The sequence below is a fragment of the Petaurus breviceps genome, unplaced genomic scaffold (genome assembly GCF_028583685.1).
Source record: "Petaurus breviceps papuanus isolate PSGF00001 unplaced genomic scaffold, PetGlider_PUasm1.0 98, whole genome shotgun sequence".
NCBI classification, from domain to species: Eukaryota; Metazoa; Chordata; class Mammalia; order Diprotodontia; family Petauridae; genus Petaurus; species Petaurus breviceps.
Genome location: NW_027187460.1, coordinates 56,764,440 through 56,780,694, shown reverse-complemented (window position 1 = coordinate 56,780,694; position 16,255 = coordinate 56,764,440). Strand labels below are relative to the sequence as shown.

Here is a 16,255-nt window from a genome sequence, read left to right as displayed (position 1 = left end):
CTATTGCAATAGCTCAGGCATACTGGGTTGAGGGTCTGCACCAGAGTGGTGGCAGGGTCAAAGGTGAAAAGGGGGTGTACTGGAGAGATGTTGCAAAGGTGAAATCAATAGGCTTTGGCAACAGATTGCCAAGGGGGAGGTGAGAAACAGTGAGGAATCAAGGATGATAACTAGATTGTGAGCCCGGGGGACTGGGAAGATGCTGTTGCCCTCTACACTAGTGAAGAAGTTAGGAGGTGGGGAGGTTTTAGGGGGGAAAAGAGTGAGTTTAGTTTTGGAGGTGCTGAGTTGAAGATGTCTACTAGACATCTAGTTTGAGATGTCTGAAAGGCAGGTGAAGATGTGAGAATGAAGATCAAGAGAGTTTCAGGCAGGATAGGTACATTTGAGAGTCATTAGCATAGAGATGGTAGCTAAATTATTGGGAGCTGATGATATTGCCAAGTGAAGTAGTTAGAGGGAGAAGAAAAGAAGGTCCAGGACAGAACCGTGCAGGGACACCTATGGTTATAAGGTGTGATTTAAATGAAGATCCAGCAGAGCAGGTCAAGTAGTGGTCATAGGTAGGAGAAGAACCAGCAGAGAGCAATGTCCTAAAAACCTAGAGAAGAGAATTTCAAGGAAAGGGTGATCTAATCATGTGAAAGGTTGCAGAGTTGTAAAGGATAATAAGGATAGGGAAAATGTTACTATATTTCATCATCAGTTGAATGATGAAGTCAAAAGTATTGAAGATTCCTGTTTTATAGCATAGTTTGTCAATAATTTAAAAAATAAAACCTCAGGTATTGTTGGTTATTCTTTTGGAATAATGTTTTAATTATGTCCTTCTCCAAGCTATTTGGGAACAGAGGACCCAAGTAATAAATGGTTGAGAGCTGTAGAAAATCTAGACATACCGATCTGGGCTTACTTGTTGTGGTGGGGCCATAAGACCCATCACAGCTCCTCTGAACAAAAGTCATGTTCAACATTAGCATTTTATGATTAGACTTTATCTCTGTGGGAAAATGTATTCTATATTCTAAATTGGAACTTGGAATTAGGAATACATTTCATCCTGCTTTGACTCTGGCAGCGAAGTGAGGACTACTATCCCAAACCCAGCAGCAGGAAGGCGGGCAAAGCCTCCAGTATTAATAATGGTAAGAGGATGTATCATGTTGTGGGGAATGTTCTCAAGGAAGTGTCCCATCTCTTTGTCAAACCGAAGGTCTCCTCTCTGACTAGCCTAAAACAAACAAACAAACCAAAAACCAATGATCTCTAAAACCCTACTGCCCAATCAGTCTGTTTTCCGCCCCATTTCCTCCCCTTCATTTTTCCAATGCACTCATGTCTTGACCTCTTGAAAGATGACTTCCACCACAGGGGTGTGCTGGAGTCAGTACTTAGGAAACATAGGGATTAGTAAAGGACCAGAGATAGGAAAGCTCAGAGTTCTAGAGGTAAAGAATTTGACAAGAATGTAAGATAAGAGAATAGGAGGATGGGAGAAGTCTAGAAAGGTACAGTAGCTGTTGTTCAGTAGTGTTCGATGCTTTGCCACCCAATACTATACATGGGTTTTTTTGTTTTTGCTTTTTGGAGGGCAATTGGGGGTAAGTGACTTGCCCAAAGTCACACGACTAGTAAGTGTGTCAAGTGTCTGAGGCCAGATTTGAACTCAGGTCCTCCTGACTCCAGGGCTGGTGCTCTATTCGCTGTGCCACTTACCCACCCCTATCCATGGGGTTTTTTGGCAAAGATACTGGAGTGGTTTGTCATTTCTTTCTCCAGCTCATTTTACAAATGAGGAACTGAAGCAAATAGGGTTATGTGAGTTGCCCAGGTTACACATTTAGTATCTGAGGTCAGATTTGAACTCAGTTCTTCCTAACTCCAGGCCTAGTGTTCTATCCACTGAGCCACCTAGCTGTCTTTTGACCAGTTTAGGGTAGTGCTATATCTCAAAACCAATCATCTTCAATTACTTCTTTAATCGTTCCCTTCTCCTGTATTGATCTAATCCGTTTTCCACTCAACAGAGGTTCTAGCTCCACAATCTTGGGAATATTTCATCTCCTTTCTTCTGACACTGCTACCACCTTCATCACCTCTTACCTAGATTGAGAAAGGAGAGAAACTTTAAAGTTTACAAAGGCCTTTCCTCACAGTGGTAGAAGTATCATTACCTATATTTTGCAGATGAGAACACTGAAGTTCAGGAAAGTTGTAACTGATCCATTGCATGACTAGCAAATATTGGAAACAGGGTATTTTTTCCTTTTCTTTTTAACATTTTATCAATGGGTTATGTTTTTATATTGAAAAAATATTATACTCATTTCGTGAGAAATATTATGTAACAAAATTAAACAAAACTAGCAATATAATCTTATCTGAAAGTGCTTATAATATTCCTCGTTGGTAGCATCTTCACAACCTTTTTATTTAAAACATTAAAAAAATTAATATAAGGCCTTTTTTTTTCTCTCTCCCTTTAACTTACCAAAAAAGGGAAAAAATTCCTTGTAACAAATGTGGTCAAGACAAATCCCCTCATTGACTCTTTGTGTGTGTGGTCTTTGTCTGACCAGTTTAAATGAAAGTCATACCTACTTCCCTAACTCTTTCCATGCTTGTATAGTTTTACCTGCACAACCTGATTATGTGTATTAACAATTTCTCTCATCTTTCCTCCAATTTTCCTCAATATTTCTTTGCCCCCTTTTCATTTTTCTTAAATCTTCAAAACATAACAAAACTATTTGTAGGTCTTCCGTCCCAGTTGAATACTTCTTGTGACATAAGGATTTTGAAAGAACCCTTCTAACATTCACCTCCATTAGAACATAAACAGTTCCTTCTAAAATAAATTCCCCTCTAATTGTCCACTTGCATTTACCATTTTATTTTCTTCTTTAGTCCAATGTTTGTATTTTAGTTATTGTTTCTCATAGGAATGAAATCCAGATTTCTCAAAACTCCAAGTCCAGCCTTGCTTCCTTTTAGTCTTCCTCCAACCTCTCTGACCTTCAATTCATTCTTCAATGTTGTCTAATACTTAAACCATAATCATTTTATTAACTTTATCTCCCAGGTAAGACAAACCTTCAGTAGTATACCACTGCCTCCTGAGTATGATCTAAACTTCTTAGCACTTAAAGCCCTCCACAATTGGCTTAAACTACCTGTCCAGTCTCACTGCAAACGCAACACTCTTTCTTTGAGCAGCCAGGTGTCACAGTGGATAGAGCATTGACCCTGCAGTAAGGAAGACCTGGCTTGAAACCCTGCCTCAGACCCTTTCCAGAAGTGTAACCATGGACTAGTCACTTAATATATCTCAGTCACATTCGCTCATCTCTAGAATGTGGACAACAGTAGTATCAAGTACTGGGACCAATAATAGTGTCAAGTGTAAAGCCCTTTGCAAACCTTAAAGTGATCTATACTGTAGCCAGAGTGCTATTTAGATTCCCCCACTCTCATCCATGTACACCTTGTTCACTATCCTCCAGGTTGTTGTACTTGTCCCTCATTTTCTAAGAGCACCATGGCATCAGGGAAGTGATGACATGACTTGTGGTTGCCTTTGATTTGAGTGAGGGAGGGCTATGTAAGGTCACCAGCCTTACTTTCTCCTCCTGAGCCATCTGGATCCAGTGACCTGATATTCTCAGGATGACTGGAGATGACCCAGGATGCAACGGGAGACCCCGGCCCTTTAGGCTAAGGCCTTTTCAGGTACTCACTTAGAGTGAGGTAGCAGCCGTTCAGTGAATTATCCTCCACGTCTGGAATTGGTTACCTCATTTCTTTAAATAGCTACTTGTTGAACATTTTTTTTTCCTTTAAGGACTAAGTCAAGGGTCTCTTCCTTCATAAATCCATCTGTATTTTCCCCACTTGGAAATAATGTCTCCTTTCTCAAAGTTCTCTAGCTTGCTGGAACTGTCCTTTGCATTTATTTGCAGGATAATTACTTCACCTAAGAATCAACCTGCCTTACATGATAAAATCTTTAATCTTTTATACTCTATTCCTAGCATAGTGATTTGTTTATATTAGGCAATTTATAAATGTTGAATAGAATTTGTTATAGTTGGGTATTGTAAGAAGATATTGATTTTAATTTCATGGGATTTGATAACTTAGTGGGAAGACAAAACAATCATGTAAGAAACTTAAAAAAAATTAGGTTAAAGTTAAGTCAGTCTAAGTCTCTGAATCTATAAATAATTTAAATATTATCAGTGAAATTGTAGAATTTAACAGGAAAGCAGAACAATCTGTAAAACATCTCTCTTAGGAAACAGTAAAAGGAAAACATTAGCTGAACTTTTCCTCAAACCATTGGTGGTGACAAGAGAATTATTGAACAAAAGCACAAATCCCTGACAATTCCATCACACTACTATATCAGTAGCTGATTCAATCTTTCTTATCTATTTTCATTGAATATAACTACATTAGTAGTTCTGAGTTTTATGAACTAAAGTTAAATACTGTTAAAGACTATTGGGGAATACTTTTAACCAGCAGAAAGGCTTTTTTTCCCCCCAAACTGAAGCAATCTGATTTACAAAGTAACAGAAAGTCACAACAGAAACAACTTTATTTAAAGTAGTACTATGTATGGGGAGGCTAGGTGGCAGGCACATTGAATAGTGCACTGGCCCTGAAGTCAGGAGGACTTGAGTTCAATTCCGGCCTCAGACACAACACAAAAACTAACTGTGTGACCTTAGGCAAAGCACTTAACCCCAATTGCCCTACCTTCCCCCCTCCAAAAAAAAAATAGTACTTTTTAAATTTTGAGTTATCCTGTGGCCCGAGATTCTGATAAGTTAACACTTACCTTGTTCTACTACAGCAAAAGTGATTCACACATCTAAAATATTCTAGATAAACTAAGGCCAGGGGGAGGGCTAATACCTTGATTTAGTCATATTCATGAGATATATTTATGGGTCCATAATTTCACAGGTTTTAGAACTACAAGGGACTTTAGTCTAACTCTTTAATTTTGTAGATGAGGAAACTGAGGTCAGAGAGACTAAGAGCTTTTCCCAAAATCACATCAGTAATTAAGTAGGTGGCAGAACTGGGACCTATGATTCTTAGGTTCTAAATGCAGCATTCTTTCCCATTGTGCCAGAATCCTGTAAACACTAGTTCAGAAGGGGAGCAGAGATCTAAGAGTATAGAAATCCCTACAGGATAAAAAGGGTCAGAGGAATTATAGAGAAAATAGATGAAATTCAGTTTATTTTCTTGCAAAAAAAATTGCTGAACATTTTATACATGATTTCATATTTCAGAAGAAAAATATTGCTAGCATCATTTTTTCTTTCATGGACATTTTTTATATTACATGGAATATAATTTGAGAAATAGCCAAGAGGTGAGAAGTAGCTTGAACTTTGCAAAAAACACAGCATACTCATTCCTAGTAAAAATGTGCTAAAAAAAAAAAAAGTATTTTCCCCCTCTAATGCTTTGACTATGAACTAATGAATGTCAAAAGATAATGCTAGACCCATAGTAAGAAAATGAGAAATTTGCTGTGGTATTATGTGCAGTTCTTAATGTAAAAGTAGATAAGACATGGGAAAACCCTGAATTTTAAGTTTTCTCCAAGGCTATGAGATTTTTCCAGAGTTTCTAACAGATACCCCTTAGTGTAGAAATAACCTACACCAAACATATAGTAGGTAAAACATTAGATTAAAAAACAAACCTGGAAAAGATCATTTTTGGTTTACCTGGCCTCCTTCAAAACTCCCCTTAATTTCCACCTTTTATAAAAGGTCTTTTTCTCATGCCTTCCCTCTGATTACCTTCAATTTATACTGAATATGTCTTTTTGTGTATTGTCTCCCTTATTAAAATGTGAGTTCCTTGAGGACAGGGACTATGATTTTGTCTCAGCACTTGCCATGGTGTTGGTCACATGGTATACACTTAATAAACTAACAGACCTTATTGTAATTAGAATTAGATGGTCAACTAGCAAGACCTAAAATAGAAATTAACACTTACAGGCCAAGACCCACCAAAATAAGCTTTTTTCTGGGTGTCTAAAATATAAATGGAAATGTATAAGTGCTGAAAGGCTCCCTAATCCCTTTATAATGGAGGGTTAACTTAAAAATGAAAATACCCAATGTATACAAGCTTTATACATTAATTGTAATGGTTCAGAAGTACAAACTATGATTACTAATTACACTTATTTTTCATATTAAATATCAGTTGAAAAGCTCTTTAACAAAATTGGTAGTTTTCATATGATCTAATGATCTATTATTAGGTAAACTGAAGTGAGAGGAAGTCAGGAAATTTAGCTTTCTGTCCTTACTCTGTTATTAACTATATAGGTGAACTTGAGGAAGTGATGACCTTTCTAAGCATTAACTAAAGGATTTGTGATAGATGATCTGTTAAGATTCATTTAATCACTAATATTTCAATAAATGACTAATACCATCTACTTGACTAGAAGACAGAAAGCTTGGTTTTCATAGGAATAACTACATGAATGGCTCTTTTGTTGTGCTCCTAAAGACTCCTGTTAGACATTCAATGAATGTTACAAGCAACCATATATACAGTACTCTTATATGGATGTCAGTTGGTTAAGCAATTATGAAAAAACAACGAGCCATTGTGAAAGAAAGGTGGCCTAGAACGAACAATAAACTTATCATGAACACCTGAATGGAATTAGATCAGCACATGTACACTGTGCAAAGCCAGAATCTGCCACCATCACACAAGAAAACTAAATATGAATAAAGCTCTAACCATTCTGATTGTATAAAAGAGCTTCAGGATGGCCAGATACAAAAGACAACTAAGGAAGGTATTAGTCAATGATGGAAAGAATTGCCAGCTCACCTGTCTTAGGCAGCTTACTAACATTCATTGGTTAATTGAACAGACTAACTCCTGTAGGAACATCCAGGATTCCTATTTTAGCTCTGGAAGGGATTTTTCACAATTTGTGTGTTGTTTGAGTAAGGAGCTGAGTGGTTGGGTCTCCTTGAATTGTCCAAAACAACAAGGTGAGCTTTTTATTTCCATGGCTGACATCATAAAAGCCTTCTATCACTCTTTCATTCTTACAATAACCTTGTGAGGAAGGAAGTCAAGGAGGCTTTACATTTTATAGAGATACAAACACTAAAAAGATAAAAGAATAACATTATAATCAAAGTGATTTCATCAACTGAAGTTTTTTTTTCATTACTGGAAATGAAAAATACACAGTGAAATTCACAGTAATGGAGACAGAAGCAATTGCAGCTCCCTCATGAAGGAAATTGTTTTCTATTTCTTGTTATTATAGACATCATCTTTCACATAACAGCACTCTATTAAGTACTAGTTTGGCGAACTGGAGTAACAGCTGTGTAGGGCTAAAACCATTTTATGAATCAATACTCAACAATTATTTAAGTATCTACAAGCCAGGTACTTTTGATTGGTGCTTGGTATATAAGTACACAAAATGAAATAATTCTTCTTTACTGGGAACTTATATTCTAACAAGGGTAATAAGCACATCTGTAACATATACACCACTAATATAAAGCAAATAAATATAATTACATGCAAATTAATTGAATATAAGGTAATTTAGGAAGGGAGACCACTAATAATTGGGGAGGGTCAGGAATCAGGAAAGGTTTCATGCAGAAGATGGTGCTAGTTGAGTCTTAAAGAGGATGCTAATTAACTAGCATTTACAGAGTGCTTTGGGTTTGCAAAATACAAATATCATATCGTTTTATCCTTACAACAACCTTGGGAGGTAGGTGCTGTTATTTACATCTTATAGGTGCGGAAATCAAGGCAGACATAGGTTAAGTGATTTGCCCATTATCACACAGCTTGTGAATATTTGGGAGCAAATCTGAACTCACGTCTTCTTGACTCTAGGTTCAGAATTCTATCTATTGCATTAATTAGCTGCCTCAACTCTATGAGGTAAGAAAGGAATATATTCTAGGCATATAGAATGGTCAAGGTAAAGGCACAGGGAGAGTTTCATGTGCAAGGAACAGAGAAAAGGCTAGATCACAGAGTTTAGGTTTGGGAAATAATATCCCATGTAGTTCAACACTTAGTTTGGGGTTAGGTTATATAGGACTTTAAAAGCTAAAGACAAAGGGGTGGCTAGGTGGTGCAGTGAATAGAGCACCAGCCCTGGAGTCAGGAGGAACTGAGTTCAAATTCGACCTCAAGACACGTAACACTTACTAGTTGTGTGACCTTGGGAAAGTCACTTAACCCCAATTGCCCTTGTTAAAAAAAAAAAAGGCTAAAAACTGAGCATAAAGCATAAAGTTTTACCCAAGAGCCACTGGAACTGGTTGAGGAAGGGAGCCATATGAATAAGATTTACATTTAAAGAAAATTATTTTGGCAGCAGTGTGTAGGATGAAATGGAATAGGAAGAGGCATGAGGTAAAGAGACCAATTAAAAGGTGGTTCACTTCTAAGTGAGAAGTGATAAGGGCCTTGAGTTATGGTGGTAACCGTATGAGTAGTGTGAAGATGTATGAGAGATACTGTGAAGACAGAGAAGACAAGATCTGGAAACTGTTTATGTCAGCGTAGGGAAAGGGAGGAGTCCAGATGTTAAAATCATGAACCTGGAGATTAGAAGAGTGATGGTGTCAGCGATAATTAATCAACATATCAAGTAGCATTTATTAATTTCTTCTATGTGCCAGGAATTGTGCTAAGAGCTGGGTATAAAAATAACGGCAAACTAAAACATGCCCTGCTCTCAAAGAGATCACTGTCAAATGGGAGGAGACAACATACAATTAACTATGTACAAACAAGATATATACAGAATAAATGGGGGGAGTGTAATCTTAGAGGGAAAGCATTAAGATCTGAGGACTGGGAAAGCCTTCTTGCAGAGTGAGAGACTTTAAGGAAGACAGAGCTAAGAGGCAAAAGTGAGGAAGGAAAGAGTTGCAGGCACATGGGACATTCAGTGAAAATGTTCAGATTTGAGAGGCTGTGTGTCATGTACAAGGCATAGCAAGGACAGCATTACTGGATCATAGAACACCTGGAAGGGAATCTTCTTCATGTAAGAAGACTGGAAAGGTAGGAATGGGATAGGTTTAAAAGACAGGTGATTTTATATTTGACCCTGGAGACAACAGGGAGCCACTAGAGTTGAATGAATAAGGAAATCCTATGGTCTTTAGGAAGATATTAAGACAGCTGAATGGCAGATGGGCTGGGAGTGGGGAGTGACTTGAGGCAGGGAGACCAGTTAGCAAATTATAACAGTCCAGGTGGGAAGTGATGGAGGATTGCAGCATGGTGGTGGAAGTGTCTGGGAAGTCTGGAAGACAGAAGTTTAAGGAGAAAGAGGAATTCAGTTTCTGACAGTATAAGTTAAGACTGAATATCTCTGGAATATCCAGTTTGCATAGGTTAATACAGGACAGAAACTCGGAGTAGATATATACAGGGTGTCCCCAAAAATTTTAGTTGTTTTAAGCTGAAACTTGCTCTCACTTTATTATTCATGTATGAATATGTGTATGTGTGTGCATACACACATGTATACATATTATCATATTAAATGTTATCTGCATAGAACTCATTTATATTCTTGGGAATTTATGAAGTTATCATTATCTGGAGAGAGTGTGTAGAGGGAGCAGGGCTTAGTACAGAAATTTGGGTAATACCCAGTTAAGGGACCTCATATGGATGACAAGTCAGCAAAGAAACTTGAGAAGGAGCAGTCAAGAGAAATATCCATGAGTAGACAGGAAGAGACAGTGGTCAACAGAGTCAAATGCAGCCAACAGACTGAGGAGGATGAGAACTGAGAAAAGATCATCAGTCTTGGCAATTATCACTAGTAATTCTCCTAAGTATGTAAATGATCAGTGCCAGTAGCTACACAACTAAATTGAACTGCTTGCATTAGGGTTACAAAGACAGTGATGGAGCCAAAGATAGTCAGGCTTCTACTTTTTTTTCTTAAGCTACCACACACAGTTATTTTTTTTTAATACTGGTCATTTTAATTACCTGAGTCTTCCTGATTATGAAATCTCCCATAACATAACAATTCAGGATCTAACATATATTCAATTTTAAACTCTACATATGCTAGAGCTTTTAAATTTTAGGCTATAAACAAGAATACAAGCATTCAGTTTAAGCTTATAGTTCTGTCTCAACTATTGATAATAACACTTCTCAAGCTGTTTCATTTTATGAAGTATAGGAATAGAAAATGGACCTGCAATTTCACACCTACAGGTAGGCATGGAAACTTTACCACTGAAGATCAGCACTTTCTCTGAAATGCCTAGTTTTAAAGAATTGCTTAGAGTAGTGGTATCTCATGTTGCCTTAAGAAACCACAAATAAATATTATATACGTATTGTATGGTTATTTTGCTAAATGTTTCCCAATTACATTTTAATCTGGCTTGAGACCTCTGGCTTAGAGCTCTAAGAGTTTAAGGGACTTGCCCAGCATGTGTTAGAGACAGAAGCTGGAGGTAGGTGTTCCTGGCTCAAAGGTCTTATCTCCATCCACTACAAGATGCTGCTTCACTTCAAGAACTTTAGAATAAATTAAGGGTTTTTGGAAGAAAATGTGCAAGCCTCATACTTGTTAAGGATATCATGGTGATGACTGTGGGCATGCAGTAACTGAGTTCTTCTTTGAATTTTTGCCAAAGAGTGAAAAAATATTTTCTCTCTAGCACAAGAGGAAAGTATTTTAGATGCTTATGTCATTAAATCCAAACTTAAACCTCAAGACAAAAAAAGAAGTAACTAAATTTCTTCCTCTTCAGTAGGTACATGGAAAGCATAACATTTTCTGAGGATTTGAGCAGGAGAGCTGCATGCCTTGCTTATTATTGATAATAATGCTAATGGAATGGAATATAAATTTCTGAAAACTTTGATTTTCAAATCAAATCTATTCATCTAACCACATTTTTCACTGACTTATAAATTTACATAGGGAAGGGTCTGGCCTACAAATGAATAAAAATCAGTGAGAAAGCACCTTTTCTATTATATTCCTTTAAAAAGTTAGGATTTTTTTTTTTATTAAAACACTAAAGGTATAATACAAAAATACTAAATGAGACCTGAAACAAATTACATCAGAAACTAGAAGGCAACTTGTAGTGGAAAGAACATGGGAGTCAGAAGTCCCAGGGTCAAGCCTAGCCTCCATTTACCATCTATATGAACTTGGGCATGTCACATAAATTCCTTTAGTCTTAAGTCTCCTTCTTTCAAAAATGAGGTATATGGGTTCTATGTTAATATTTAGCTCTAAATCTATTATGTATAAACACATATTTCATTTTCCTAGGGCAATATCTATGCAAAGAATTTCATTATATGGACCCTTACATATAAGCTACGGAATCAAGGCAATTCTTCTGCAAGCTTAAACTTATCAGAGTGACCTCAAGAATGTGTTTCCTTTTAAAGCCTCATTATAAACTAAGCTGTTGTTCTTTAAACTGTTTGATGTATTGTTGTTTGTCTGAAAAAGTCCAACTTCTTCCATTCACAGAGGGGTAAATTAAGAAATACCATTCTGCACCAGGATTATTAGTTCTCTCACTGCCTCCTCTGTTTCCTTAGGCTGCCTTAATTAATTATGCTGTATTTATTCTTCTGCAAGCTGCTGGTAGCAGCTAACCTTACTACTTTTATTTACTTTATTTCAGGGTGAACTATTTAGAAGACTACTATTATCAGTGTAATCAGCACTACATTTTAGTATGAATAATAATAACCACAACTAGCCAGTGATGGTATATAAACAATTAAACTTAAAGTATTTTATAATTTTCTTCACTAAATTTAAGTGTATAGTTTTGCTGTCAACTTTGTGTGGTGAAAAGAGCTACTTATAACACTGAAATAAAGTACAACTTCTTTATACTTGGAATTGAATGTCAGGACTGATTATGTATATTATAGACTAACCAAACTTGAAATGAATGTAGTTAGTTATGTTTTTAGTCCACCAATTGCACTAAATCTCACTGTATTTTTGACATAATATTTATATGTGAATTAAAGGGAGAAGAGATTGCCATGGCCTTCATTCAATTTAGTTTTTCTTCTAAGCATAATGCGCATTTTACAGATTATATTTTTTGCATGCACCAATTCTAAACAAAAACAAAGAACAATTTTGATTTAAAAAGTACCTCAAGGCATAACAAAAAGTCATTTTAATTTTGATACATATTAAAACATTTTAGTCAGTTCTGCCTGACAGCATAACACGACAAATGCACAAGACCTTAAACATGCTTTAAAATGACATTCAGCAAAGTATTTAAAATTTAATAAATAGCATAGTCACACACAAATACATTTTTTCATACTGAATCATTAGCTACTAAAACAGATCGGCAAAGAATAAATAAACAGTAGTTGACAATAAAAGAAGGATGTAGGGTCTTGTAATCAGTCTAGTAGCCATATCAAACTTCTTATCACAAAATCTGAAACAACGATTTTCCCACTTGTTTTTCTCCAGTATGAAAATTACAAAACCCTGCTCCCCAAACAAAAACGTATACTGGAAAAAAAAAACATTTTTCTTACAACCAGATAATTCAGTCTTTAAATACAATAAATAAATAGAGAACCAGCAAAGCAATTTAAATTGTAATAAAAATCCAACACCCCAAGAAAAGAGCTATGGAAATATATATTCATTGCAGTATTAGCGAATAATAGTATTTAAAGTGATAGTGCTTGTGCACTAAGCTCATTTGAGACCTTGATATGATTTTAGTGCAAATCCCTTCGGTCCAATATAAGTAGACCCCGCGTATTATCAGGGAAAGACATTACCAGCTGTAACTTATCTTGTACAGTATTTGTACATATTTTATAAAGTTCAAGAATTAATGCATAGTAGAATATCTTCGGCCACTTTATTCTGTCCCCATATAGAGATGAAAAAAAATGACTTGGGATTTTACATACCATTTGGTTTGTACCATTTAGAGAGTACTGTATTAAAGTCAACGTTATAAAATCTATAAAAGGATTCTGTATTTGCCATCAGTTCATCTAAGTATACCTAAATTTTACACACCACAGCATGTTTAACAAAAAAGATTGAGAAATTTTTCCTCCCTTTGATAAATTCATATTATTAAGATGAAATTCAAGAATATTTAGACAAATGTTCTGTAAGTCAAAAATAAGGGAAAAATGTGATTTTTTGCACATTAACAACTATAACAGCATTTAGTATATTAAGTTACAGGGTATGTGTTGGCAATAACACAACAGGTTTAGTTTCTAAGGAAAAATATCACTCTGTACAAATAAATCTCTTAACATAGGATAAATAACCTGACAGTCAAATGAGTTTTCAGCAGCCATATTTCTACTGTGAACTACAGTACCAGGATAAACAAATTATAAAGTAATGGGATGAACATTGGTTACTTAACATTATGGATACTTGATGCATTTGTAGCTGCTAAAATGTGCACTCTGGCAGTTGGCAGAGTTAGAAGTGTTTATTTTAACCATGCAGGCTAACACAGCAGAATATGGACTTGCCCTGGACATTTTTTTTAACTAAAACTATTTTCTTAACTGTAAAGTACAAAACAATGACTGGATATTGCTCCAACTTGTATACAGTCTCCCTCATTCAAACTGTACCTAACAAAGTAACAAAGCTTCATCATCACTTGTTTCATTTTTTAGCACTGGTTCTAAGCATGAGTCAGGTATCTGGGCAGTGTGAACAATACCACAGTGCTCACAAGGGCCGTCTCGATTACATGGCCTTACTCCATGGTGTGTTGCACTGTAAGGCTGTCTAAGCCCTTGTCCTTGATCTGAAGCAAGATCAAGAAGAGGTCTGGAACAGTCATTCACATCAAAGTCTGATGCTGCATCAGAAACAGGAATGAGCATTTCAACATCATCATCTTCTTCTCTGCCACTCACCCCATTATCAAGCTGTCTCAAAGGACTTTGGTTCTGGTTGACAGAGCTTGATCTCCCTAATGTAAAGCGTACCCAACGTAAACCTTGAGTCACTCGACTTAGTGCACTAGTGAGCTGATGTCGAGCTGGACTCACACTTGGAGGCTCCGCACTGGTCACTTCCCTTCCATTATCTGCATTACCACTACGGGGATTCTGACCTGAGGAACTTCCACATGCTCCTACGGTTGCTTCTATGGCTGTTGTGGGAGGGACCTTCTGAGGCAAAGGGGCTGCAACTCCACCAACTGCTCCGGCAGCATCTCTCCTCTCGTTCTCTGTGTCTGTGTCATCAGACTCCACTGAAAACAGGTTTCTGTGAGCAGTATTTCTTTCAGGTTCTCTACTAGAATTTTGATTAGGAACATCATCTCCATCTGCTGAGACCAGAGCTAGTGAGCCTGAATGACGTGATCTTGCAAAATTAAAAATACGATTCCAAATGTTGCTGGATCTGCCTGCTATTGGGAGCCTGATTGAGGTAAATCCAAGTTGTGATCGCACAGCAAGTCTTAGGTTTTCCAAAACTGAGGCCTGCAACATCAGAAAAGGAAAAGCATGTAAACTGTAATATTATATATGTTTACTATTAGAAAATGTTCTTTATGGATAACTTTTAATTTAAATATATCTTGAATGGCTTTAAAACATTACAAACCAAGAAGAGGCAGTAAGACGAAAATAAAATCATTCCTTCCAACACCATGTACAGGAGAAAATAAACAATCAATCAGTCCTGTTACTATTTGAGGAAAAGAGCCAAATCTCAATGAATAAACCTACTAAGGGCTTTCCCATATAGGTTTCTCTATATTCTACTTTAGACTAATTAACATTTTAGAAAATTTAGCTGTTTTAAGATAACCTTAGCACTTAGCTCCATTTTATTAATATAATTTAAGTAGAGAAACAGGTGGCCTTAAAGTCAGTAAGACCTTGATCCAAATCTTGTCTCTAAACACATACTGATAAGTCACTTAGCATCTCTGTGCTCTAGGAAATTCTCTGAACTCTAAGTGGCAGAAAAGGTGTTGATTTGCACAGCTTCCTCTGTTAGTTCTCTGTATCAATGAAACTACAGGCATAACAATCTCTATTATATTAAAGGTTACATACAAATATAAGAATAAACTTTTAATCTATTTTTTAAAAAACCCATGACTCTTCAATTACCCTGGATTTCCTGACAGCAAATCAATTCACATTTATTTCAAATACTGCAAAGGCGGAAAATTCAACATCGAATTAAAAAAAATGCAAACTATTAAACTTTTTAAGACTGAATAAATACACAAATGTTAACAGCACAACTTCACAAATCTACTTTAAGCTTAAAGTTTCAGAAGTATAAAAAAATTGATTCTTCACTAAAGTCCCACACTTCATAAAGGTTTCCAAAGGTTAGTTCAAAAAGATGTAGCAGGGGGCAGCTAGGTGGCGCAGTGAATAGAGCACCGGCCCCTGGTGTCAGGAGGACCTGGGTTTGGATCTGGCCTCAGACACTTAACACACACACACACACACACACACACACACAAAATAGCCGTGTGACCTTGGGCAAGTCACTTAACCCCAATTGCCCCCCAAAAAGAAAAAAAAAAAAAAAAAAAAAGCTGTGGCAGATCTCACCCACCAAGCTGGAAGTAGATGCTTTGTGACAAAGTTGGGAGGCGCATGGGTGAAAAGCATATGAACAACATGAAACCACACATCCAAAAGTACTAAAGGGGAAAATAACAAAAGAATTGATCAATGCATAAAAAATGGAACTTTTGTTCATTCAAAATCTATATAACCATAAACAATTTTTCATGGTATGACATAATAATTAGTACTAATAAATGATTACCCTGAGGTTATTTGGTTACCTGAATCATCAGATATTAAATTATTACAATCAGAATGCAGTCAATACTAATAATTCCCAATTCTGAAGCCCTGTATAGCTTACAAAGCATTTTATATGTGATCTCATTTTATCTTCATGAAGATGCTATCATATATAGTATATATGTCTCTATTTACTAGGAAACTGAAGGCTTTAGAGAATAACTTACTCACCATCATACCCCTAGAAACTGACAGATTCAACTTGAACAAAGATATTCTGCTTCCAATAGTGCTCTTTCCATTATACCATAGCTACTTCATTATATTCCAGTATTTTTAAACAACTGTTAATCCTTTACTGAATATATATAGTAATGAAGAACATAAA

At 36.3% G+C, this 16,255-nt stretch overlaps 1 protein-coding gene across 2 annotated transcripts in view; it reads right to left on the bottom strand.

The window, feature by feature from the left end:
* Nucleotides 1-5,236: 5,236 nt before the first annotated feature.
* Nucleotides 5,237-16,255, bottom strand: part of LRP12 (LDL receptor related protein 12) — a 142,727-nt gene continuing 131,708 nt past the window's right edge. For both annotated transcript variants that reach the window (XM_069081029.1, XM_069081028.1), the window contains one exon: nucleotides 5,237-14,571. In XM_069081029.1, coding sequence (XP_068937130.1) covers nucleotides 13,708-14,571 — 864 coding nt within the window. In that variant the 3' untranslated portion in view covers nucleotides 5,237-13,707. The remainder of the gene's footprint in view (nucleotides 14,572-16,255) is intronic.